Source organism: Sceloporus occidentalis, unplaced genomic scaffold (assembly GCF_023333645.1).
Source record: "Sceloporus occidentalis isolate IW3139 unplaced genomic scaffold, rSceOcc1.0.p SCAF_3, whole genome shotgun sequence".
NCBI classification, from domain to species: domain Eukaryota; kingdom Metazoa; phylum Chordata; class Lepidosauria; order Squamata; family Phrynosomatidae; genus Sceloporus; species Sceloporus occidentalis.
Window position 1 is genome coordinate 79,831,596 of NW_028316983.1, and position 26,291 is coordinate 79,857,886.

General features: G+C 42.2%; 2 protein-coding genes across 10 annotated transcripts in view; one reads left to right on the forward strand and one right to left on the reverse strand.

Moving 5' to 3' along the window:
• The first annotated feature begins 4,352 nt into the window (after positions 1-4,352).
• LOC149316291 (protein peroxidase GPX7-like) lies at positions 4,353-20,854 on the forward strand. 2 transcript variants are annotated; one of them, XM_089515158.1, is made up of 3 exons: positions 4,353-4,565; positions 15,159-15,420; positions 19,226-20,854. In XM_089515158.1, the coding sequence occupies exons 1-3, from the start codon at positions 4,353-4,355 to the stop codon at positions 19,387-19,389; spliced, it is 639 nt and encodes a 212-aa protein (XP_089371284.1). In that variant the 3' UTR covers positions 19,390-20,854. The 2 variants fall into 2 exon arrangements, with proteins under 2 accessions (XP_089371284.1, XP_089371285.1); XM_089515159.1 differs by lacking the exon at positions 4,353-4,565 and adding an exon at positions 14,795-14,968.
• The window catches only part of SLC26A8 (solute carrier family 26 member 8), a 44,740-nt gene continuing 39,280 nt past the window's right edge, over positions 20,832-26,291 (reverse strand). For all 8 annotated transcript variants that reach the window (XM_089515152.1, XM_089515153.1, XM_089515151.1 and 5 more), the window contains one exon: positions 20,832-23,423. In XM_089515152.1, the coding sequence (XP_089371278.1) occupies positions 23,163-23,423 (261 nt within the window). In that variant the 3' untranslated portion in view covers positions 20,832-23,162. The remainder of the gene's footprint in view (positions 23,424-26,291) is intronic.

The following is a 26,291-nucleotide window of genomic DNA, read 5'->3' on the forward strand; positions in this document are numbered from 1 at the left end:
ATAATCAATAGGAGGAGCAGCTAATACCCCAGAGGACAGGATCAAGATTCAAAATGACTTGAACAGACTAGAAAGCTGAGCCAAAGCTAACAAAGTGGAATTCAACACGGAGAAATGTAAGGTACTGCACTTAGGGCAGAAAAACGAAATGCACAGATATAGGATGGGAGACACATTGCTGAATGAAAGTACGTGTGAAAGAGATCTGGGAGTCCAAGTAGACCACAAGTTGAACATGAGTCAATAGTGCGACGCAGCAGCTAAAAAGGCCAATGCAATTTTAGGCTGCATCAATAGAAGTATAGTGTCTAGATCAAGTGAAGTCATAGTGCCACTATATTCTGCTTTGGTCAGGCCCCACCTAGAATATTGTGTCCAGTTCTGGGCGCCACAATTCAAAAAGGACATTGAGAAACTGGAGCGTGTCCAAAGGAGGGCAACTAAAATGGTGAAGAGTCTGGAAACCATGCCCTATGAGGAACGACTCAGGGAGCTGGGGATGTTTAGCCTGGAGAAGAGAAGGTTAAGAGGATACATGATAGCCCTGTTTAAATACTTGAAAGATGTAATATTGAGGGAGGGAGCCAGCTTGTTTTCTGCTGCTCCAGAGAACAGGACCCGGAACAATGGATGCAAGCTACAGGAAAAGAGGTTCCACTTCAACATTAGGAGGAACTTCCTGACAGAAAGGGCTGTTCGACAGTGGAACACACTTCCTTGGAGTGTAGTGGAGTCTCCCTTCTTGGAGGTCTTTAAGCAGAGGCTAGATGGCCATCTGTCGAGGATGCTTTGATTTGGATTTCCTGCATGGCAGAATGGGGTTGGTCTGGATGGCCCTTGCGGTCTCTTCCAACTCTGTGATTCTATGATTCTATGATTAAGAACAACAACAGACAATAATTAATAATAGAAGAAGAAGAAAAACCAGACAATAATAATAGAATCATAAAGCTGGAAGAGACCTCAAGGGCCCTCCACTGAAGCCTGCTGCTCTGCAGGAATACACAAAGCACAATGATGATAATAATAATAGACTCATAGAGCTGGAAGATACCTCAAGGGCCATCCAGTCCAACCTCCTGCCATGCAGGAATACACAGCCAAAGCAATAATAATAATAATAATAATAATAGAATCAGAGCTGGAAGGGACCTCAAGGTCCATCCATTGAAGCCTCCTGCTCTGCAAGAATACACAAAGCACAAATAATAATAATAATAATAATAATAGAATCATAGAGTTGGAAGCAACCTCAAGGGCCATCCAGTCCAATCTCCTGTCATGCAGGAATACAGAGTCAAAGCACTAATAATAGTAGTAGTAGTAGTACTAGACTCAGAGCTGGAAGAGACCTCAAGGGCCATCCACTGCAGCCTCCTGCCATGCAGGAATACACAATCAAATAATAATAATAATCCTTTACCATTCTACTCCAGAGAATAAGGGACTCTTCTTCCCCCAGCAAAACCGAAACTACTCTCAGGCTAATGACTCTTCATGTCTCCAGAATCGAAACCTACTAGAACCGAAACTCTTCTGGTTAAGAATAAGAAGGCTGACTTGTTCTGACTCTTTCTTCTCCAAGGAAGATCCTCCCGCCCCACTGTTGTTATTGTTGTTGTTGTTGTGAGGCTTCAGGTGATTGCTAACTTAATGGCGACCCTTTCATGGGGTTTCCTTGGGAAGATGCTTCTGAGGGGGTTTCCCAAGGCCATGCTCTGAGGCTGAGAGTGTGTGACTGGTCCAAGGTCACCCAGAGGGTTCAGAGAGTGTGCCTTCAAGGCATTTCCAATGGTGATCCTGTGTAGGATGACTATTTCACACTTCACCACACTACACACTTTTATTATAGTGCTGCTATTCCACTTTGAATGCTCTGGCTGCCTCCTGTTGCATTCTGGGGTTTGTAGTTTAGTGAGGCCCAAGAGCTCTCTGGCTGAGAATTCTAAATGCCCTCCTTAAACTGTAAATCCCAGAATGCAACAGGAGGCAGCCAGAGCAGTTAAAGTGGAATAGCAGCACTATAAGAGTGTAGTGTGGTAATCTAGCCAATGTCCTCACTGCAAAGGAGGACAAGGCACCGCAAAATGCAGGCCCTTCAAGAATGACAAAAGGAAAGCTAAAACACTCATATAAATATAAATAGTTCTGCTCAAAATGGAGGACATTTTTGGAATTCCTCCTGGACAGAAGGTTGAAATGTAGGACATGTCCTGGAAAAGGAGGACCTCCCTGTGACCTTGGGATAGAAATGTGAAGGCCGGCGGGAAAATTAGGGGGGGAGAAACATTTTTTTGTCCATGTTTTTCCTGAATCATCCTAAAATGAAATATCCCATAATTTATTTTCTTTGTTTTTTTCATTTTTTTCTTGGGTATTATTATTATTATTATTATTATTATTTTCCTGGGGGAAAAAACCTGGGGGCAAAATAGGAAAAAAAAGGAAAAAAGCCAAGAAAAAAATTGGGGTAAAAATGAAGAAAATCAATGATGGACTATTTTATTTTAGCATGCTACATATCCAGAGTAGCTGGTTTGGCCATATTACAAAGTACAGTACAATAAAATCCACTGGGCTTTGGTTCCAGGACACACACACACACACCATGAATGCCAAAATCCTTATATAAACGGGCGAAATCAATGTTTACCTTTGGAAATTTGCCTATTTTAAAAGTCTTTTCTAGCTGTGTGGATGCTTGAATCCATGGATTAAAAAAGGGGACAGTTTGCGGATCACTTCAACCTGATTTTTTTTTAGTTTAAAATTTGCTTATGTTACATTTATTTTATATATTTAATGAATTAAATTGTAATTTGATGTTTGTATTTTATGTAAGGGATGAGGGTTGGAATTTTAGTTTGGATACGTTACATATTGTTTAGGTATTTTATGTAAATTTATAAACCGCCTTGATCCTTTGGAAAGGTGGTATATAAATAAATTTATTATTATTATTATTATTATTATTATTATTATTATCTCCTAGCCAGAGCTCTTAAAGAAACAGCTACTGAAGCAAAGGCAGGGTCAGCGCAAGTGAGATAGAGAAAAGCCTGAGTTCCCTCTCACTCTTTCCTGTATATATCTGTCTCCTCCTTCAGCCCCCATAGTCAGGGCTCTTAAAGGAACAGCTGCTGACACACACACAGAGATTTGTCATGGTCTACGTGTGAAAATCATGTACACATTTGATCGCTTTTCGGGATGCATATGCTTTTATCATTATCGGGGTGAAGGCACTTTAGGTCCCTTCGTGTTAAAATCATTTGCACCTTTGCGCACAAGTGCAGATTGATTTCAGATTCTGCACGGGATAACAGCGCTTTGTGTGTGAAAACCATTTGTGCAATTGTGAATTAATAACGGGTTTTGACCATTTTAAACTTCCAATTTCCCCCTGTGTGATAAACTCCAAAGAAAGTTGAGAGAGGAGGAAGATGGGGAACTCAACAGGGCAGGAGAAAATCTTTGTGTGAGAGACCCTCCACATTTGTGGCTTTGACTTTTGTTTAATGATGTAGGTATTTATAATTGCGATTTTAATAATGTGGAATGTTTTTAGCCAATATTTGTGGAATTAATGGATATTGATGTGTATTTTTAATATGTCATTTGTTTTGTATTGTATTTACCTCTATACTGTACACTGCTTTGATCCTGGGAAAAGCGGTTTATAAGTAAAATAAACAATTTATATTGTGGATTTGATTATTCACAGATATGTTGTAGAGATCTTGTAGCACCTTTGAGACTAAATGAAAGAAATTGGCAGCATGAGCTTTCCTAGACTTCAGTCTAGTTCCTGATGCATCTGAGGAAGTAGACTGATGTCTAGGAAAGCTCATGCTGTCAATTTCTTTGTTTCAATCTGTCTCAAAGGTCCTTGGAGTGGAGGGTTTTCCTTAAGAATCTCTAGGTCCTGCAGTGTGACTTTGGGTTAAAGTTGACCACAGAGTTGTGCCAGAGGACCTAGATGTTTCTAGAGAAACATACTGACAAATAAAGCCACAAAAGTCAAAGTGGACCCCAAACTGTGCTCTTTAAGGGAATTTTGGACTTCAGCTGCCAGAATCCCAGGTTATTGACCAACATGGCTGAGGCTTCTGGGAGCTGAAGTCCAAAATCTCTTAAAGGGCACAGTTTGGGGTCCACTGGAACTAACAAAATCCACTGTAATTTCTTGTTCTTATTTTCTTAAAGCAACTCTGTGGCATGGAGGGAAGGGGAGGGAGGTGTTCAAAATTCATTTTCCAGCAGCACCAGCAGATCCTTCTTTCCTTCCTTCCTTCCTTCCTTCCTTCCTTCCTTCCTTAATCCTTCCATTCCTTCCCTTGCTTGCTTGCAGTATGCAAGACCCGGAGGGCAGTGCAGAGCCAGCAGCAAGCGCCCCTGCCTCCTCCAAAGCCTTCCTCCTCCCTTTAGCCACGATGCTGCTGGTCCTGGGAGCCTTCCTCCTGCTGGCCTTTTCGGCCTCTGAGCCCAAAGAGGACGGTTTTTACGCTTTCCAAGTCGTCAACATCAGGGGCAAGCTGGTCTCCTTGTCCAAATACAGAGGCGCGGTGAGTCTGGTTGCAGGGAGGGAGAGAAGAAGGAGATGCATGCTGACTCTGCTGCAACCACTAACCAGCCAAGGAGGCTCCCCAGCATGCTTGCATGGATTCTCAGTCTCATCCTCACCTAGGGTTGCATCCACACTGGAGAGATGTTCCGGTTTGATACCTTTTCAGTCTGCAGCGTCGCTCGATTAAAAACCAGAGTTTGCAAACGCCTCTTGTTTTCTTCTCTCCTCTTTTTCTCCTCTGTCTACGTGGCAAACAGGCAGCATGGCCTCCTGGAAACTTTTCGCCCCCCCTTTTGGCTACTTGCTTTCCATTCTGCAACACAAAAGGCATCCGATGGGCATCCGTGGCCTCTTTACTAAACCTCTGGGGCAAAGTTATGGTTCCTGGCATACATAGGTGGGTATTATTCAAAGACATAGATAGCCCTCTCAGTCTGTGGGATCAGTCCGGAGAGAGATCTTGCAGCAGGAACTTTCCTAGACAAGTCTACTTAGATGCATTTGGACATGATGATGATGATGATGATGATGATGATGATGATGATGATGATGATGATGATGTAGAGAGATCTTGTGGCACCTTTGAGGCTCCCTGAAAGAAAGAAGTTGGCAGCAGGAGCTTTCCTAGACTTCAGTCTACTTGAAATGCATCCGAGGAAGTAGGCTTAAGTCTATGGAAGCTCCTGCTGCCAACTTCTTTCTTTCAGTGAGTCTCAAAGGTGCCACAACATCTCTCTCCAGACTGATAGGTGGGTATGTGAATGTTGTGTGCCTTCATTTGCAACTCACAGCCACCCTAAGGGTTTTTGTGGCAAGGTTTGTTTGGAGGAGGTTTTGCCATGGCCTGAGGCTGAGAGAGTGTGACTTGCCCAAGGGGTTTCATGGCTGAATTGAATCGAACCCTGGTCTCCAGAGACTTAAACCAACACTTAAACCACTAGGCCATGCTGGCTCGCACATACATACAAAAGGGCCTAAATACTCTAAAAGCATCAGATCTAGGGTTGCCATAAATGAGGAGCTCCGAACCGGGACAAATGTAGGACAAGGCTTAAAAATGTAGGACCATTTTTTTTTAAAGGTCCTACATTTTAAAACCTTGTCCTCCTCCTCCTTCCTGGCTTGGGAGGAAGCCTCGGCCTCCTCTCAGGCCAGGAAGGATGCAAGGGCTGCTCCTCATCGCGGCGATCACCGCGGTGGGAAGCAGCCTCCTCCCGGCCCCCACTCCCTTTCCCGGCCTCTGTGAAGGCTTGGGCCTCCATAGGGGCCGGGAAGGAGGGAGGAGAGCGCCCGCAATCGCGGGCGGCCCCCACTCCCTTTCCCGGCCTCTGTGAAGGCTTGGGCCTCCATAGGGGCCGGGAAGGAGGGGGGAGAGCGCCCGCGATCGCCGCGATCGCGGGCGGCCCCCACTCCCTTTCCCGGCCTCTGTGAAGGCTTGGGCCTCCATAGGGGCCGGGAAGGAGGGAGGAGAGCGCCCGCGATGACAGGCGGCCCTGGCCCTCCTTCCCGGCCTCTGTGGAGGCCCAAGCCTCCACAGAGGCCGGGAAGGAGGGCCAGGGCCGCCTGTCATCGCGGCGATTGCCGCGGTGGCAAACGGCCTCCCCCTCCTTCCTGGCCTGGGAGGAAGCCTCGGCCTGCTCCCAGGCCGGGAAGGAGGCGGAGGCCGCCCCTCATCGCGGTGATTGCCGCGGTGGGAAGCGGCCTCCTCCTCCTCTCGGTCTGGGAGCAAGCCTCGGCCGGCTCCCAGGCCGGGAAGGAGGCGGAGGCCGCCCCTCATCGCAGTGATCGCCGCAGTGGGAAGCGGCCGCCTCCTCCTCCTCCTCCCTGGCCTCGCTGGGGCCCGGGAGGGAGCGTCTCCGCGGCTGGAGCTCCAACCGCGGAGAGCCCTCCCAGGCCTCAGCAAGGCCTTGGAGCTGCCGCGGCGGCTGAATTGGCCGCGGTGGGCGGGGCCGTCCCGGTTTGGGCGCCAAACCGGACCGGGACTGGGATGGCACCGCCCAAACCGGGATTGTCCCGCCCCCCGGCGGGATATGGCAACCCTAACCAGATCCCATTTGATTTTGGAAGCTAAGTAGGATCAGCCCTGGTTAGTACTTGGATGGGAGACTGTCAACAAAAACCAGGTGCTGTGGGCTATTTTTCAGAAGAAGGAACTAGCAAAACCATCTCTGAGTACCGTCAGACCTCTATATCCATTCAACCATCCACAGCTTGAAAATCTTCAAACATATATACAGTACAAATTACAAAAAAGTAAATCTGGATTTTGCCATTTTATATAAGATGCATAAGTCAGAAATAACTTGGAAGGCACACAACAACACAATTTTGCTACCCCATTGAATTTAATGGGATTTGAACATCCATGGATTTTGATATCCACATGTGGTCCTGGAACTAAAAACCAGTTAGTACCAAAGGTTCACTGTATTCGTTACCTAAGAAAACTTCATGAAACTCATGATGGCACACATACACACACTTGCAAACAGAACAAAACCCTTAGTTTAACTGAGATGGCAAAGTGAGTAATGGATGGCTTAAGATTAGCATACAAAGGAACCTTGTACAGTTGGCCTTCCTTATCCATGTATTTTTTATTTATGTATTCAAGCATCCATGGCTTGAAACTATTTTTTAAAAAAGTATAAATTCCAAATAGTAAACCTTGATTTTCCATTTTATATAAGGGACACCATTGTGCTATGAGACTTGAGTACCCACGGATTTTGTTATCCATAGGGGTCCTGGACCCAAACTCCAGCGGATAACAAAGACCCACTATATCTCCCTACCAAGTAGTGTCTATTTTTATACCTAAGTATATCCATGGCTGGTCCGCATCAAGTTAACTGAGGATGAGTTGCACAATTGATGATTTGTTCCCAATGGAGACACACAGTGAGAATAAAATGGTCCTTCAGATGTTAAACTATGACTCCCAGTGTTCCTTACTAGGACTGCTAGGGCTGTTGGAAGTTGTAGTTCAACCTTATCCACACAGTTTCCACCATTATATTAGGGGAACTCTTGGGTTCCTATTTTCTTCCCCGGCAGTAAGGTCACCTTGAGCCAACAGGTGACTTGAAGGTGCGTACACACAAACTCCATTGAATTCAGATGGGCTTATTTATGAATAAACACACATGACCATACTGTTAAGAATGTTTTCCAGAAATCCCAAATTAAGGATTTATTTTTAAAGTAGCTCCCTAAATTCTTGAGAATGAGTGTGAAATATATGGCAACATAATTACTATCTCTTAATGGATCTGTTCCCCTATGCCCGCAGTCCAGTTTGTGTTAGACATTAACGCAAAGGATTTAGGAATGGGAGGAAAATTCAGGGGTTCCTATGCAAAGCGTGGGCTTCCCAGAATGTCCTGCAAAAAAAAAAAAAAAGTCAAAATTTCACAATTTGTCTGAAATATACTTTTAGAGGCAACAGTTTTGTGCTAAACTAGAAAATGATTGGGGGCCTTGGGGTTGCAAGAACCCAAAAATGCCCCTCCAACCCCTCTATGCATGCTCATTCTTAATTAGGAGATTATCACACCAGTCCCTTTTTTGCTGCAATCACATAATTAAATTAAAATGGGCGCATACCGCTTTCTGTGCAGCCACCACGGCACCTCTTCTTCTTTGTATGACCAGGGCTGCTGTCCCCATCATGCTCCTTTTCTGCCCTCTCCCTCAATCCTGCCTCCCTCCCTTATTTATTTATTTATTTATTTAGGTATTTATATCCTGCCCTTCAGCCCTAATGGCTCTCAGGGCGGCTTACAATATTATTTTTAATCAGACAGTTCCCTGCCCTCAGGCTTACAATCTAAAAGACACGAAACAAAAGGAGAAGGGAATGATGGAGGGAAAGGGGATGAGGTCCAGTGGTTCTTCTCTCCCTCTAAGGCCTGGACCAAGGCAGATGGATTGGAGGGAGGGCTCTTCCTTATGCCCATAGCCTTTACGGGTTTTTTAATTCCAATTTTTTTGGCACAATTGCTGAGCTCTGGGCCAATGGTTTAAGCCTAAAAAAGTTTTTTAAAACTTAAATTGAGGCTGCAGAGCTCCGAAACTTCACAAAAAAACTGCAGAGGGGCAATTAGAAGAACTAGTGAAGGGGAGTGGGGAAATGGGGGAAGGGGGACACTGACACAATGTAACTGGCAATTGCGCAACTATCCTGTGAATGACATTTTGCATATGGGGCACTGTGGGATTGCCAGGTCATTCACAGGTTTCCCCCATGAATGAAAAGGGACGGGTTGGGGATGGGACAGCTATGGTGAGAGGTGGCATCATGCACTCAGCATCACCAAAGCCACTTCCTTCCCAATGAAATAATGGTTTAAAAGACGTGTGTGATAATCTTCTAAAAGTAGCTTTTCTCAACCTGATGCCTATCACGGTCTGGATTATAACCCTGTTTTGCCATGTAGGGGTGACAGGCATTGTACCCTGTCCATCTGGAGTGTGCTAGTCAGGGAAGGCTGTCCTGGAAGCTAGCAACAGAGTCCAGGGAAAAATTCTGAAGGATAGGCATGCTCATCTGTTACAGTGGGAAATGTCATCAGGGTGCAGGACCTTTAGCACTCTATATTGGGCAAACAGGCCAGTCTCTGTGCCAGAGAATAAATGGACATAAATCAGACATTAGGAAAGAGAATACAGAAAAACCAGTTGCAGAATACTTCAGTCTTCCTGGGCATTCCATCTCAGAACAGCAGTCCAATGCATTCCAGCAGCCACTTTGTGTAGAGCATCACTTTTGTTTGACCATTTGAGAATAGGCTCTAAAATCTAATGCATAAACCCTATTCATTCATTCACATTGAATCCTATTAGCCATAACAACTGGCATGGTGTAGTGGTTTGAATGTAGGACTAGGACATCTTGTGCAAGACACACTCAGCCTTAAAAGGAAGGCAATAGTAAATGTTTTTTAAAATATATCTTGCCAAGAAAACCCTAGGATTAAGATCTCTAAGTCAGAGTTGAAGGCACATAACAATGCCATTCTGTGCATTCCTATTCCCTTTTGAAAATCAAGGGCCTTCCCAAGGCAATATGGAAAGAAACAATTTCCACAAATATTCAACATTTTCCCTTTTAGCATATCTCTAAGAAAATATCTTAATGTTTCTTCCAACACTTCTGTAGTACAGAAGCTTAGTTTAGGGACAACACTGACAAATAGCTGTTGGGACTGAGAAACCCATATTCTCACAGATCTTATTTTTACTTGTTTTAATCATACGGACATGAACACACATCCATGGACGCCATAGAAACACCATCTTCATTTTTTAAAAGCAAGTTATACCATTGTTAATTTCAACACTACTTTCACACTTAGAATTCAAATATCTAATATTTTTTCTCAACCTTGTTACTATCCCATCCCCCAATATTAGTGATCAGCAATTGAACATTTTGTAACAAATGCTCTAACCATGCATGTATAAACGAGATAATACTTAACAGTGGTGAGAACTGTATTTGCCATTTATTTGTAGTTAAAAACTGGCTCTACTTTCCAAAATAATTATGAAGCTTTTGTTTCATCCAAATGATTCTCCAAATTTTCACCGCATAGACAGTACTGCCTTTGTAATTTCCAGAAGAGAAACAGGGGAAGTGCTTATAGCATACACTAGATGGCAACCTTGATTCATATTCGTCTCAATGCTGATGTGATAAGTACATTGGTAGATAATGGCATTGGTTCTTCTCAGTTGCTAGAAGCAAGAAAAAACTCCCCGAAGGTGTTGTTCTAAATTTCAGCTGGAAACATGTTGGGTAGCCAGAAAATAAAATATACAATAGGAAACAAGGTTATGTGAAGCTTGCAATAAAAGGTAAAGGTTTTCCTTGACAAAATTGTCTAGTCGTGACTGACTGTAGGGGGTGGTGCTCATCTCCATTACGAAGCCAAAGAAACAGAGTTGTAGCTAGTAATATAAGGATTTAATAGGAATAAGTATACTTCATAAAACAAAAATGAGTTGAAAAATTAAAGAACCAGAAACTGAAAATAACAACTACTGACATTTCAGTCGTTGTGATCTTATATTGATAGTGGATTCCTGGGACTAACCACCTGAGTACTCTGTATGTAACCAGATATGTGTAGCTGCTTTGGAACCAGCTATGGAGTTTATCACACAGAGGTCCTTCCATGTGCTAAACGTCACGCAAGCGCCCCCCAAATGTCACGCAGGCACCATGGGTGGGATCCCCCATGGCACTACGGAAGTGTAATCGCGGCTCCCGCTGCATTCCCATCATTCAATCGTAACCGGGGGAGCCTCCTGGAGCTCTTTTCTTATTAACGGGATAAATCATTAATAAGAAAAGTGCTCCAGGAGGCTCCTCCGGTTATGACTGCATGACAGGAACAGAACGGAAGCCGCGATTACGCTTCCGTAGCGCCATGGGGAAATCACACCCATGGCGTTTGCGTGACTTTGGGGGGGTGCTTATGTGATGTTTAGCACACGGAAGGACCTCCGTGTGATAAACTCCTATGTTGCTGCACATATTGGGCTGAAGCTGACAGGCAGGAAAAAGTGGCTTGATCCTGCATGGCCTGCTCCCAAGGTGGGGTAAATGTTCACAGCCTGACTGCACTGCGTATTGTCAAGCTGCACCACTGGATCACATTTTTGTTGCCTCCCCACCATACATGCACACTGTCACACAAACATACCACCTGCAGCCTCCAAGTACCTCCCCCCTCATGTCTGCCCAGATGCCATTCCATTGCATGGCTGCGCCTTTGAACCACCACACAGTTGCATGGGTGATGCTCCAGTGGTACAGGGCATAGGTGCATCAGTGTGCGAGTGATATATTGGCAAAGCACAATAATTGAAGCCCCTATACATGCCCCCTTCACCTCACCCTGTTGGACTATCTGGTTTGTGCATATTGTAATTACATCAATCAGAGTTGTCGCATTTCATTTCTTTGCATTGCCACAGCCTCACACGCTTATCGGCATTTATATGCAGGTGCAAAGATGCATATTTTCCACCTTGAGCTAGACTATTCCTGCTTCTTTTTGCTCCATTTTTTTGCCCCAGAGCATAATTTCAGTCTGGTTTCTAGCTGCTTTCAAGGTGTGCATCATCTAAATGACCCATCTTTAAAGTGGCTGGAAACTAGTTTATTTTGTCCACGTGGTTTGGCCTATTGTTAACTTCATCCAGCACTCCTTTTGCACCACTGCTGCAGCAATCACTGGTGCCTAGACAGTGCTTCATTTCATCATCAGATTTTGTCATGACTTTGAGGATTACATAAATATTGTCAGTTCTGTTACATTCACAGTGCTTTACACCTCAGAGACAGTGCTTGTTTATCTTCAATCAGTGCCTTAGGAATGAACACATACACCACCCACACTCACATACCTAGCCAACCACTATTTTTCCAAGTAAAAAGATAAAAGTTTCCCCTTTGACAAGGTTGTCAAGCAGTGTCTCACTGCAGGGGATGGTGCTCATTTCTGTTACTAAGTCGAGGAACCAATATTGTCAAAGACGACCCTGTGCTTATGTGGCCAGAATGACTACACAGAATACTGTTACCTTCCCACCAAAGTGGTACCTATTTATCTACTTGCACTTTTTAAAAACTGCAACACTGTGTGTAGTAAGTCACTTTTATTTCCAAATATATACCTGATGGAATAAACACATTTCCTTGGAAGTAAGTGCAATTGAAATCAGACTTAATGCTAAGATGCAATAACTTGCAGATACATACAGTGATCCTGATCCAGCTTTAATCATGTGTTGTGGACTGCAACTTTCAGACATACTGACAGGGACGTAGCCAGGATTTTGGGAAGGGGGGGTCAAGACTAAGTGCCACCATTTTGAGAGGCTAAGAGCCCCCCCCCCCAAAGACACAAAAAGAGGGTTGAGCGTTTACCCTCGACACCTCGATGACACCACTTTAACTTCTGTTATGGCTTCGTGCTATGGAATCTTGGGATCTGTAGTTTTGAGGACCTGTTGAGTCATCTGTCAGGTGCCACAACAAACTACAAATCCCAGCATTTCACAACATGGAGCCAAGGGCAGTTAAAGTGGCATCAAACTGGATTATTTTTTCAGTGCAGATGCAAACTGAGTCCTTCCTCTGAAGGTGTTTACATCAGATAAATTCAGCTCGATAAAGCAAAGTGCAGCTGCTCGAGCAATGAGCGGCAGCCACTCTGTTCATGCTCAGAGACACTCTGCTCATGCTTTGAGACACTGTATTCCAACTTCTAAGCTGAGCTAAGAACCCAGGCTGCATCCACACAACATTTCATTCCCACTTCCAAGAGGGATTTTTAATTTTAAGACACACACACACACACTTTTTAATTCCAAGACTTATCTATCTATTATCTATCTATCTATCTATCTATCATAATTTTTAATTCCAAGCCATTATACGTTCCTTTCTTTTTATAATAAACAAACCCCTTTAAGAGAATCCTATTTTGGGACAAAGGCAGGGTATAAAATCAATCAATAAAAAATTATAGTGCAATAGTCCATCAGTGCATGGCTTGCATTATAAGACTTTATACCTTTATACATTTAAAAACAATTAAAATCACAGTAGGCTCAGAGTGCTGTAGAATCATGGAATCATAGAGTTGGAAGAGACCCCAAGGGCCATCCAGTCCAACCCCATTCTGCCATGCAGGAACTCCCAGTCAAAGCATCCTCAACAAATTATGTAATGGAGGTGTCCATCTACATTGTAGAAAGATATACTATAGATTAATGCTATGGAAAATCACCACTTTGAGTCTGTATATTGGGAGAAAGGCGGGATATAAGAAAACAACAACAACAACAACAACAATATCTGGGTATTGTAGTTTTGTGAGACATTTAGCATTCTTTGTCAGAGAACTCTGGTGGCACAACATACTACAAATCCCAGGATTTTCCATAGCATTAAAGTAGTGTCCAACTGGATTATTTCTGCAGTGTGCAGCCTTATTAGACTGCAGTTCCCAGCAGTCTGTGGTGCTGCTGGGTGATGGGGCCTGCAGTCTAGCATTGCCTGGAGCAGGGCCATAGGACTCCACAACCCCGATTCATCATCTTAGATTGATTCCATATATTAATGAATTAATCATAAAATCATAGATTTGGAAGAGACCCCAAGAAGGGCCATCCAGTCCAACCCCATTCTGCCATGCAGGAACTCTCCATCAAAGCATCCCCATTGACATGCTAAAAAGGGGCCAGCTAACTGTATTTTATTCTATTTGTCTTTTAAAAAAGAGAAAAAACAAGGCTGGAAGGAAGCCTCTTGCTTTTTTGCATCACAGACCCTCCTCTTTTTTGTTGTTGCAAAAATCCAGAAATGACTGTTTTTGAAAACATGAGTCCATTCTCAGGAGAAATGTTCAGAGTAGAGTCTGAGTCTCCTTTCTCTGGACTTCTGAAACCTAAATTATTCCAAAACCCAAAACTGACCCTGAGAGCATCTGGTCTGACCCCAACTCAAAGACACCTGGGAATCCTGAAGGTTTAGAGAAATTATTGAATTATTGAATTATACAAGGAATAGTGGTCTCAGGGTTTTGCTGAAGCTCAGTGTACAGAAGCACAACATTATTTTTAAAATATTGTGTATTAAATTACCTTCAGTCTATGTCTATGAGATGCATATGAAACATACATGGATCCCATCTCCCATTATATCCCATTAGACATACTGTATATAAATATACCAAACTCTGAAAAACTCCAAAATCCAAAATACATTTAGTCCTCAGCATTTTGGGTAAGGGATATTATTATTATTATTATTATTATTATTATTATTATTTTACTATATTGTATATGGATATAACTGCTGAAAGGAAAGTTAGAAGTCACCTTTTCTTTCTTTTATATTTCCTTTTAGAAGCTTCCTTCCTTCCTTTTTCTTTCTTCCTTTCTCCCCTTCCTCTTCCTCCCTTTCTTTTCCTTCTTTTCTTCAGTTCTCCCTCCCTCCCTATCATTCTTCCTTCCTTTTTTCCCTTCTTCCCTTCTTCTTCCTACAGGAAGAGACTTTTATTCTGGCAAAAGCACAAGGGAGGAGGGGGAGGAGGAGTGGAAGCCGGACTCCGATGGAAATGAAAGAGAAAGAAATCACAAGGACCCCCTCCCTCCCCCCCCCTCCTCTCTCTCTCTCTCTCTCTCTCTCTCTCTGAGCTTGCAACTTTTGTTTTGTCTTTCCCCTTTTCTCTCTCCAAGTTCTCCGTGGTTTTGATGGAGGAGAGGAGGGGGGGGAGGAAGGAGCTTGAACGCCCCCAGGGCCTGAAGGGGGGGTCCGGACCCCCAACCCCCCCCCCCCTTGGCTACATCCTTGATACTGACATCAGATGCAACTATCATTCAGTGAGTTAAATTGGTACCAGTTTAAGAATTTCTCTTGTTACTCATTTGGGACAATGTATTTAAGGGTGCATCTACATTGTAGAGATAAATGTTGTTTTCTAAGGTGTGACTTAAACAGCAAAGCTATCTACTAAGGGACAGAACCCTCCTGAGAATTTCAATTCTAATTCTTGTGTTACTTTTTCTTTAGGTCTCCTTAGTTGTCAATGTTGCAAGTGAGTGTGGATATACTGACAGCCACTACAAAGCACTGCAAAAACTACAGAGGGAACTTGGCTCATCTCTTTTTAATGTGCTGGCATTCCCTTGCAATCAGTTTGGACAGCAAGAACCAAATACTAATAAAGAAATAGAGAGTTTTGCCCGAAAAACATATGGAGTCTCCTTTCCCATGTTCAGCAAAATTGCAGTCTTAGGCACAGGGGCGAATCCAGCCTTCAGATATTTAATTGGTGAGTAGAACAGGCAGTACTAAAGCAATTCCATCTGACCGAATGTTTATCTTCTGGGAACTGTAGATAATTTATAACAGTAAAGCCACTTCAAATTGAGTGCCGTGGGAGGTCAGTAACGTTCAGCAAAGTCCAAGGCTCTTTTGTACATTCAAGGTTAAATTGTGAAAAAGCAGAGCCTCTTTTCTGCATTTGTTGTGATTGTTTTCAGTCTTTTTCCAATGCCCTGGCAGTAGGGACAACAGATATTCAATTAAGGTTTAATTGCCTTGTCCTTCAAACGAAAGTACCACAAAGTTTTCCAATCTCTTGTAACTCAAATAGATGATGTGTCTGGGGGGAAAAAACCTAAGGGGCCTCCTCTATAATAGTATGGGGAAACTGTAGTGCTCCAGGTGTTGTTGGATTGCTGCTCCCATCATTCCCCATCAATGACTGTGGCACTTGAGTCTGATAGGAGTGGTAATCGAGCAATTTCAGGATGGTTACATGTTTGCCACTTCTGTTACATAGTTTCCTTTTAAAATTTCCCATCTGTTGACAATGCTGCCTTTGGGAGGCTGGGAAAACCTAGCCTACCTCCACTCACACTGGCAGTAGGAAGGCTGAAAGAAGCCCTGCTGATAAATCCTGCTGGACTGAGACAGTCAGGAAGTTTCTAGAGAATGCTGACAGATTGTGCTTAAAATTCAGCCTAGATCCATGCATTTTACTGTGTCCATATGAGAGAGGCAATGTGCTGAAGTGGAGAGTGTTAAATGTGGGTGTGGACCCAAGCTAGCCAGAGAGTCCAGGAGTCTCAGTAGATAGCTGTAGATAAGGCTGTAGGAAAAACTATGGGGCAGTACAGACGGGAGGCTACATGCCACCCCTGTATGCCATGTCTATGCTGCAGCATCCCCATGCTGCAGCACAGATGCGCCACAACAAAGGAGCCACCTAAAGCGGCTTCTTTTTTGTGATGCCAGAAGCAGGAAGGGCTGCCGCCACGATGCTACCTCCTGCTAGCTAAGTATGGTTGCTGTATGGTGGTGGTGGCATCATGGCTGCCCCCGTATGGATGGGAGGCCTCCATGATGCTGGTGCCTATACGTATTAGGGTTTGGGAGCATGCGGTGGCTGCATGCTCCCGAACTCTAATATTGTCGCCGCCATGCCACAAAGCGCCCGTGTGTACCAAGCCTATTATTATTATTATTATTATTTCTTACCTGGCTCTCTCCATGGTTTGAGGCAGGGAACAACAACAAACCAATAAATATGCATAAATTAAAACACATCTTCAATTAAAACATACATCAGTTAAAAAGAACAAAAAAGATACATATGTATTAAGACTATCTATGTTTAAAATTCATTGTTTAAAATTTACAGCTTTAAAAATCATCTGAATAGGCCTGCCAGAAGAGATTAGTCTTCTATGCTGTTTTAAATTCAGATAGTGTATTCAGCTGTCTAATCTCTTCTGGCAAGTGGTTCCACAGTCTAGGGGTGGTTGCCGAAAAAGTCCTCTGCCTGACAGCCTAATCTGTCTTACAGCTGCAAAGAGATCTTATAGCACCTTTCCAGTGTGACCAGATGTCATCATTTTCCAGGACATGTCCTACATTTCAACCTTCTGTCCAGGAGAAATTCCAAAATGTCCTCCATTTTGGGCATGTCTAAGAAGCCCATTGAGTGATATTATGTTTGCTTGTATCCCTTTGAGAAATAAATCTACTTGGCAGCCTGTCTTCAGTGCAAATAAAGAGGGTATGATGCTTCCTTTTAAAGACTTGTTCCCAGAGCTGAGTGTTTCTTTGAAGGGAAAAAGAAAGCAAACATGTTAGGCAATGGGCTGCTTGAGAAGACAATGCAAATATAGAAAGGGCATTTCCCCCTTAATTTCAACATAATGGACAAATGAAAAGAATAATTTAAATGTAGATTCAGTCAAGGGTTTGTTGCACATAAAGTACAATTTTAAGCATTTGTCTTGCTCAGAACTCTATAAGTATATTGCAAGCGAACAAGGCATTTTAATAAAGATAAGTTCATCAGAAAAATACGGTTGTACTTACACTATACAAATATAGTATATGTGATATAATTGTAAATAAACCATATGAAATGAATTTATATTTAAACTAGTATTTTAGCTATTGTTTTGGAATGTCCTACATTTCCCTCAAATGTCCTACATCATGTGGTGCCTTGTCCTCATTTATGGTTATGACATCTGGTCACCCTGCACTTTTGAGACTAACTGAAAGAAGTTAGTAGCATAATATTGTCTATTTCAGGGGTAGGCAACCTTTTTGAGCCAGGGGCCGGGTTGTTGTCCCTCAGACAACTGGAGGGCCGAAGCCAATAAATAAATAAATAAATAATAAAATAAAAAACAAGCAATAATAAAAATTAATGAAATAAAATAAAAAACAAGCAATAATAAAAATTAATGAAATAAAATAAAAAACAAGCAATAATAAAAAATAATGAAATAAAATAAAATAAAAAAGCAATAATAAAAATTAATAAAATAAAAAAACAAAAATAAGTATTTTATATTTTTAAAAATTAATTAAAAAAAAACCCAAGGCAGACCTGAAATGGCCACTGACTCACCTTTCCACCTCTTCCTCCTCCTCCTCCTCGGCGCAAAGGCTCCTTGGGAAGCCCCGCACGCAGGCATGCAAGTGGGGTATGTGTGCGCGCTGCCGCTGGCCCATGTTGCAGCCCGGGCGGCGCGCGCAAAAAAAGAGGAGCCCGTCTCCTTTGGCCAGCTGAGCTCCTCTGTCCTAGCCCTGCAGGTGGGCAGGAAAGCCCCGCCGTGGGCGGCGGCGGCAGAGCTGTCAAGGAGGAGGAAGGCGGTGCTGCAGGACAGAGGAGGAGGAGGTGGGTTGGCGGCCAGCCGCATTAGCGGGCCCGGCCCGGAGGCCGGGACAAAGGCCGGGATTGGGGGGGACCCGGGTCGTGGAGGCGGCAATCGGTGGCAGGACTGGGCTGGGGCCGGTCCCAAGGCCTCGCCGAGCCGGATCTGGCCCGTGGGCCATAGGTTGCCGATCCGTGGTCTATTTCCTCAGATGTCCACAAAAGTCAAGCTACCAGCTTCTTTCTTCCTCTAACTAAGGTCCAAAACACACTGCAGAAATAATTCAGTTTGGGACTACTTTAACAGCACTGGCTCAATGCTAGAGAATTTTGGGAACTGTAGTTTTGTGAGACATTTAGCCTTCTCTGTCCGAGCTCTGGTGCCACAATAAACTACAATTTCCAGGATTCCCTAAAACTGAGCCAGGGCAGTTAAAGTGGTTTCAAACTGGATTATTTTTGTGTGTTCTGGACTTCAGTCTCAAAGGTGCTACAAGATCCCTTTGCATACTGATGTCTTTATGTTCTAGCTCAAAGATGTTCGTGAGATAGATGAAAACTACCTTGGGCTGTTCTTGAGAAAAGATTAAATAGAGCTATGATAAATAATATCTAGAATTGTATAGACTTTCTTTTGCTGAATATCGCAAATAAATATATAAACGAATTCCTCAGTCTCTTCAGGAAGCTAATGATAAATCAATATTGAGGGGAAAAAATTACAAAAGTCAGCATATGAGTAGAGTATTCAGATAGTTGCTATGAATTATACCCCCTTTCATGATTTCTAGTTGGTCCCATTTGGCTGAAGTAATTGCTGATGACCTTGATATGTTATTGCCAATATCTTAGTGCATTCACAAAACCAATTAAACTTTTACTTTTCCTAATATTTTGTTTATACCTCCTTTTCATACTGCTTAACTACCATTTTCGTTTTTTCGTTTTTGCGCAGAATCCACTGGTGAGGAGCCAACCTGGAATTTCTGGAAATACCTTGTAGATCCAAATGGAAAAGCAGTGAAGGCTTGGGACTCTACTGTCACTATTGAAGAAATAAAACCTTATGTCACTGAACTTGTGAGAAATATCATCCTGAAGAAGAGAGACGAACTGTGACTTTTAAAATATGCAATGTTGGGTTTTTTCTGGTAGCCCAGTTACAATTTGGACTGTTATTTTTTACCTCTTAACATTCCTAAAAGAAAATGTAGCCAATTTCTTCAGCTTCCATACCCTAAATCAGTGCTCCTCAACCTTTGGTCTTCCAGATGTTTTGGACTTCAGCTCCTAGAAGCCCTAGCCAAAATGTATAATGGTCAAGGTTCTGGAAGTCAAAGTCCAAAACACAGGCACTACCAAAAAAGATAACTAGATAGTTTGTGTGGTCATAAGAGCAGTCATTATATTCAAAAATTATAATACCTGTCTGAATAAGGTATCTTCTGTGGTACTGAAGCTATTCAGTCAGTTGCCTCTTAAAATCCAGACAGTGAGTTGGATACAAACATCTTGTGAGTGAATTTCCAATGACAGAAAGGGATGGGGATCTTGTGATTTTTTGGATCTCTTTGGACTAAAGTCTTCATTGTTCCAGTCATTCCCCAAACTGTCTTGATGAAAGTAGTTCAGCATCATCTGATGAGCCAAACTGCTCTCCCCTTTTGATGGAAGGCCAAGGAGAGACGATTGTCTCCAGTTTGCCTACAGTATATGTATGCACCTTTAAGTTGCCTATCAACTTATGCAGCCTCATAAATTTCATAGCGTTTTCCTAGGCAAGGAATGCTCAGAGGCGTTTTTCACCAATTCTTTCCTCTGAAATACAGGCTACAGCACTTGGTATTGGTTGGTAGTCTCCCATCCAGGTACTAACCACAGTCAACCTTGCTTAGCTTCCAAAACTAGATGGGATCTGGTACCTTTAGTACCTCTCTTCAAACTGGAGGTACTGGAGAGGTAGAGGAACTGACACAACAGCATAGGAGGAAGTGAGGGGTGATAGGGCCAGTGAAAATTAATGAAAACCACTTCCCCTCCCTTCTTTTCAGCAGCCTTGTTGGATTCAAAGACATATATGAGTGCAAGAACTCCTTCCTTCCATGACGTTTGCTAAAACTGGCACTGGGCTTCTTTGGATTCACCACAAAGGAGAAGGAGCACCTTGTCAATTGAGGGCATCAATTCTTCATTGCAATATGCGAGAGAAATTGATGAGGCTTCTTATTTCCCTCCCACTCCACCCTTTCCCTGGCCACTAACACTATGAGTCCAGAAAAGATCTGTGAGCTTCCTCAAATTTCTCCAGATTCAGCTTGAGATGGGTAGGTGTCAATGAACAAGCTATGTTTTTTTCCAGCACAGTACAGTTCTTCCTACATGGGGATTCAACATTTTTATAGAGGCGAGAGAAGGAATTGTCATCTGGAAGCATTTGTTTATTTCCTACATTGTAATCACCATATTATCAATATGTGACTACCCAAACTGGAAAATGTCCATGCTTGTAATCACTGGTAAAAGAGATGGAGATTTTTCAGCCTGAACCAGAATAAAAAGGGATCCCAGTATTGTTTTGCCAGTTGTTTATGAACATCCTTTGTAGTCCAAAGTAAACAAATACTTGTGTTGTGGAAAGACAAATAAGTGATAACATTTTCTTGATTACGAATCTAAGAAGAACCAATAAGGTTCCTCAGGGGAACCTTAGAGGCTTTGCTTTCAAAAGAAATTTGGCTCCTGGTTTCTCACTTTAAATTGAAAGATGATGTGAACTCTTCAAAACCATTCCCATATTGGAAACGCAAGCAGATGCATCACAAGGGTGGGTGACAATACAGCAGCAGGTTTTAAAGAAAGTGACTAGTATACACACATAAAGTGAAGACCTTAAAAACTGTGTGATGTTCACATAGGTTCATAAATGTTTTGTTCACCTTTTTGCTGATTAGATGCTGATGGGTGCCATCAAGAAGTTGCTGTATTTGAATTCAGAAAACTACTATCAGCAGATGTGCTGAAAGTTAGGAGGAGTACTTTCACAAATATGAGGTATAAGAAATGTCAGTTCAGAGCAACTGTGGATTTTGAGCCTAGATGATCTGTGTAAATCTTTACAGGTACATATCACTTGGTTGGAGTTTACTATGCTACTTTGGATGCATGCAAATTTTACAGCGAACCAAAGAGGTGGGTTTGTTTTCTTCATGGAGATGTAAGCTCAGTGGAAAAAGAGGCAACTCAACAAATTAGAGCAGCAGGGGCCTGTCCCTCCTCACCAATTAAGGCGTGCAGTGCCTGAAATTTTGGTACCTGAGCCAAAAATCCCATGTTTCCATCAGCACTAAAAATACAACAATCATACATTAACAGCAATTAACAATTTGCTTTTCATTATATCAGACATCTACTGCTTAATGCAACCAGTTCACTCTACTGAATGGGAGGTCTGGCCCTGCCTTATAGGTAGTTTAAGATTCATGTGGTCTGTCATTTATTGAGCTGAACAACTATTTCACTTTGCTTGGGAAAGTATTATTTAATTCATCTTCCATGACAGTCCCCTGTTCTAAATCCCCCTACTGATGCTATAGCTGCCATTTATCCTTATACAGTAGACATACACACAGCTTATGATCAGAGTTCCAGCCTGAAAAGTTTTACAACAGAAGCAAGCTGATCCCGAGCCAAACAACAAATGGGTAACTAATGATAAGAGGAGCATTATTTAAGGTGGGGAGAGTTTGCTATTAATAGACTAAACGCATTCCAGCCTGATTTAGCAAACAGGAAAAATCTATTATTTTCAGCTGAAATAATGAACATCCATTACTGTAATGTGTGCTCTGTGAGACTGTTGGAGCCAGGCTTCAGAGGTATGGCACAGCAACACTGAGATTATGCTATCAGTGGGTGCAGCTCTTGGTACCAAGAATGTATTAAATGCCATGAATTGTGAAGACATTCAAGCATTTCCACAGAGGTCCAGAATCAAATTTGAAGAAGTCTCCAGTTTGAACTTGAAAGTAAATATTCCTTTGAAAGATTAATGTGACATCTTGTTTTGAGGATTGTAAATCTCTGTTGATGAAATCTGTTTTCTAAACTTCATAGCAGGAATGAAGAACACGTGGCCTCCAGATATTGTTGGGCTGCAGCTCCCATTATCATTATCCAGAATAAGCAGCGACAGTGGTAGCTGTTGGCTTCTATGTCAGTGGGAAGGTATGCTCCATGTACATGGCTTTAGAAGAGCCATACAAGGTGCTGAATTCTGTTCCCATAATAGTTCTGCACCTTGAATAGTGCCTTTAAATTTCAAGTAACACGTAGAACAGATTCACTGCCCCATTGGCATGGAAGCAACTGGCCCAGCCACCTCTGGTTGGTGATGGAAATTGCACTGTAACAACAACTGAAGCAGGTGTTCCTCATACTTTTTTTAGATTGTGGCCTTATTGTTCATTTTTTCATGCAATAGTACAAGGCAAAACATGCTTTAATGAGTACCTCACATTCAGCATCATGAAAGACTGTTATGAGATAACCCCTTTCATGTACATTTTAGAAGTAGAATGGATGTTCAAAATCATGCCAAAAGGCAGAGCATATATGCCTTGAAAAGCTTTGCAAATTATACATTTTAACTGATGACCAAGTTTTACAGCTAATTCTATTGTCTAATCAGTATTCTACCAATAATGCATTTCTATATTCTGTAAACCCTGCAGTGTTTCCTCCATAAAGTCAACCAAAAATGGTTAAGTATTTTAACAACATTAATTTAAACATCAAAAGACAAAAAAAATTCAGTCAAAAATACTTGAATTATGACACTTCTATGCCACATCTGTGACACTTTTATGTAGCTAAATTCTGATAGCATTCATAACTTAGACCTCATTGGAATATTTCCATTTCCCCTCCCAATCTTGCTCATCTTCATGTTCCTCCATGGGAGATGTTTCATGATGGTGAGGGATAGTGTCTATGTCACTCTGGAGAGAAAAGGTGCGGAAAAGATCTGATATAGGCTCATCAATATAAGTGTCACTCTGAACTGTTTTCACCGAGTTACAATCTCTGATCCCATCTGTTTGCAGACTCCTCCTGTCTGATTGCCGACTCCTGCCTGAATGCTGACTCCTTTTGTCCTGAAACACACAGAAATATACAGTGCCAATATGCACACAGAACGATTTTGATATATCAGGATGTATCTCAGTCTGGTACCACATTATTTCCATATAATTAAAATAACCCAACTCATATTACAACATATGTATGACTCCTTGTGTGATAACACAGTTCTAGAAACAAAAAAGTCTATGTGTACAAGCATTCATTTTAGAAGAGGAAATCAAAACAAAAGAATGACTGCAACCTGTTTTGTTAAGACAAGAGGCAACCTGTTTTAAGACAAAATTGTTACTCCTAGAGGTTTTGGAGAGCATGAGTTACAAAACAATTTTAAAAAACAGAAAATCTTCCATGATGATGAGTTGGAAAGGGATTAGGAAGGTCTTAAGAAATACAGAAAGGTTCCACAGAGGTGAGACACAGCTTACAAGCTTCCTGCATGACTGGGGCAGATTGGTTCTAGTTTCTCTGGTTTCATTTTGCACTCCCAGCACTATCTTAAAAACAGCAGCAACAATTTGATGAAAACACAGAAAGAGCTGCTGTCTATATCTGCTTGTCTGTTGATCCCAGCATAGCTTACCATATTCAAGGTTTGACCAATGCAAAAGAAATATGGGATAAACTACAGAAAGTATTTGATTCTCCAGGTACTTCTAATCAAACAGCTCTCATGACAATTTTGTGTTAACAAGTTTTATCATGAGAGCTGTTTGATTAGAAGTACTTGGAGAATCAAATGCTTTCTGTAGTTCATCCCATATTTCTTTTGCATTGGCCAAACCTCGAATATGGTAAGCTATGCTGGAATCAAGAGACAAGCATATATAGGCAGCAGCTCTTTCTGCGTTTTCATCAAATTGTTGTTGCTGTTTTCAGTTAGAATGAACAAACAGCTGACTCTCAGAGGTAACCTTTATGAGATTTGTCCCAACTGGTCTTACTGCTGAGAAACAACCCTGCAGCTCACACTTAAGGATATCTATGCAACAGACATACGCACACTGTCCAGATCAAATTCTGGAAATAATGAGTTAAAAGCAACACAGTTATATATAATTAGTTCCCCCCCCCCCCAATGCAAATTGTAACATAACAAGGTTTGTGGATAACAAAAACGTAAGTTCTTGTTTGAACAGAATTTACTAACATTCTCTCATAAATCATAAGATAGATTTTTTAAAAAACAGTAATAAAAAGTAGGTTTTGGGGAAAGGAAACAATTTTAAAACCATTGTAATAAATAATTCAAGAAGTTAGTGGCTGAGCTACTGCAAACAACAGTTCTATATACTGTACTGATTATAAAAATGCAACAATAATATAAAGTCTCTGCTGAAGTGTGGTTATATATCCTGTTACTTCACAAATGTGATAGGGGAATACTTCTGAAATGTGCACAAAGTGTATGTATAGAACTGTCCTGCTCTCAACCTGCAGCAGGAATTCAGGGAGCCAAAGTCAGAATCCATGGAAACAAGAAGTATCCAGCATCAAAACAGTGTTGAGGAAATCATAAATCAGAGACTGAGTTCAAGGGAGCTGAGGTAGCTCTGTCTGAAAGGGACAGTATGAGCTTGATGCCTGAGCCTTCACCTTTCTAGGGACAAATGGAGGTGCTCTCCTCCAACTCCTATTTCTGCTCTGAAGCCAACCTGACCTGCTAAACTGAAGGAGAACTTGGCTGGGTGTCAGGTATCTGCTGCAGTTCCTTTACAAGGTATGTCTGCTTCATCTTCTGAGGAAGATGAGATCTCAAGGGGGAACATGGCATGAAAAATTAGTGATACAGAAGAATTTCAGGGACAAACCAGAGCAGTCACATTTGTTTATTCATGTATATGGCCAACATAAATAAGTGGGCGGGAAGAATCCATGAATGAAGTAGCTGTACTCTCCCACCCTGTTCAAATGCATCTGAGGAAGTTGACTCAAGTCTAGAAAGCTCATGCTACCAGCTTCTTTCTTTAGTTAGTCTCAAAGGTGCTACAAGGTCTCTCTGCATACTGATTCTACAGACTAACATGGTTATATCTTGAATTCTCCCACCCCTTGCATTCCATTGCTTCAAGTACCTTTCTTCCAGTCCATCTAACACCTGGTGTCACTCTCAGGCTAGGAGAAAAGCATCTGAAGTGAGCATCAGCATAGGGAAGTAAAGTAGGGGAGATGTGAGTTTTCATCATTTCACCCACAAGCCTACTTTGATACAAAAATTAAGCCCTTGAAGAAGGTGAGGTTACCCACTCCTAGACTAAGGGGTTAGGGGTCTTTACCCTTTGTCAGCGAATCTGCTTTTGTTTGGAGTTGCTTTTATGCCTTTCTTGCTTTTCATTGTAATGGCCATGTTTTTAGCTGCTTTTAATTCTATAGATAGTTTCATTGTCTCCTTAACTATTGCATGGTGCACAAATTTGGGCCTGAACCTACAGGACCTAAGCAGAGCAGTGGGGGATGGGGGGGGGGGCTTAAAGATGTCTCATGCACAGGTACATCATACGTTGGGGTTGAATAAAGAGTAGTTAACAACAAAAGCAATAAGCTAGTAAGGCCAGTTATTTAAATGATTCCTAGTCTAAAATGATCAAATGAGTGGTTGGTGTACTTACTGAAAATTATTATCTTTGTGTGATTGAAGGAACAGTGCAACACATGGGTTTATCTCCTCATGTCAACCAAGTCAGGCAGGATCTTTAAAGTTCCAAGACATTATAACTGTTGCTTCCAACCCTCTCTCCTCAGTTTTGTTTTCTAGCCTTGTTAACCATTCCAACAATATCAAACAATATTATTTTTCCTCTGGCTAGGAGTGGATTGTTCCTTCAGTTCCACAAGAATGACTTTCTCTGTAAATACCAACCTCTCATTCTCCATGAGGCTGA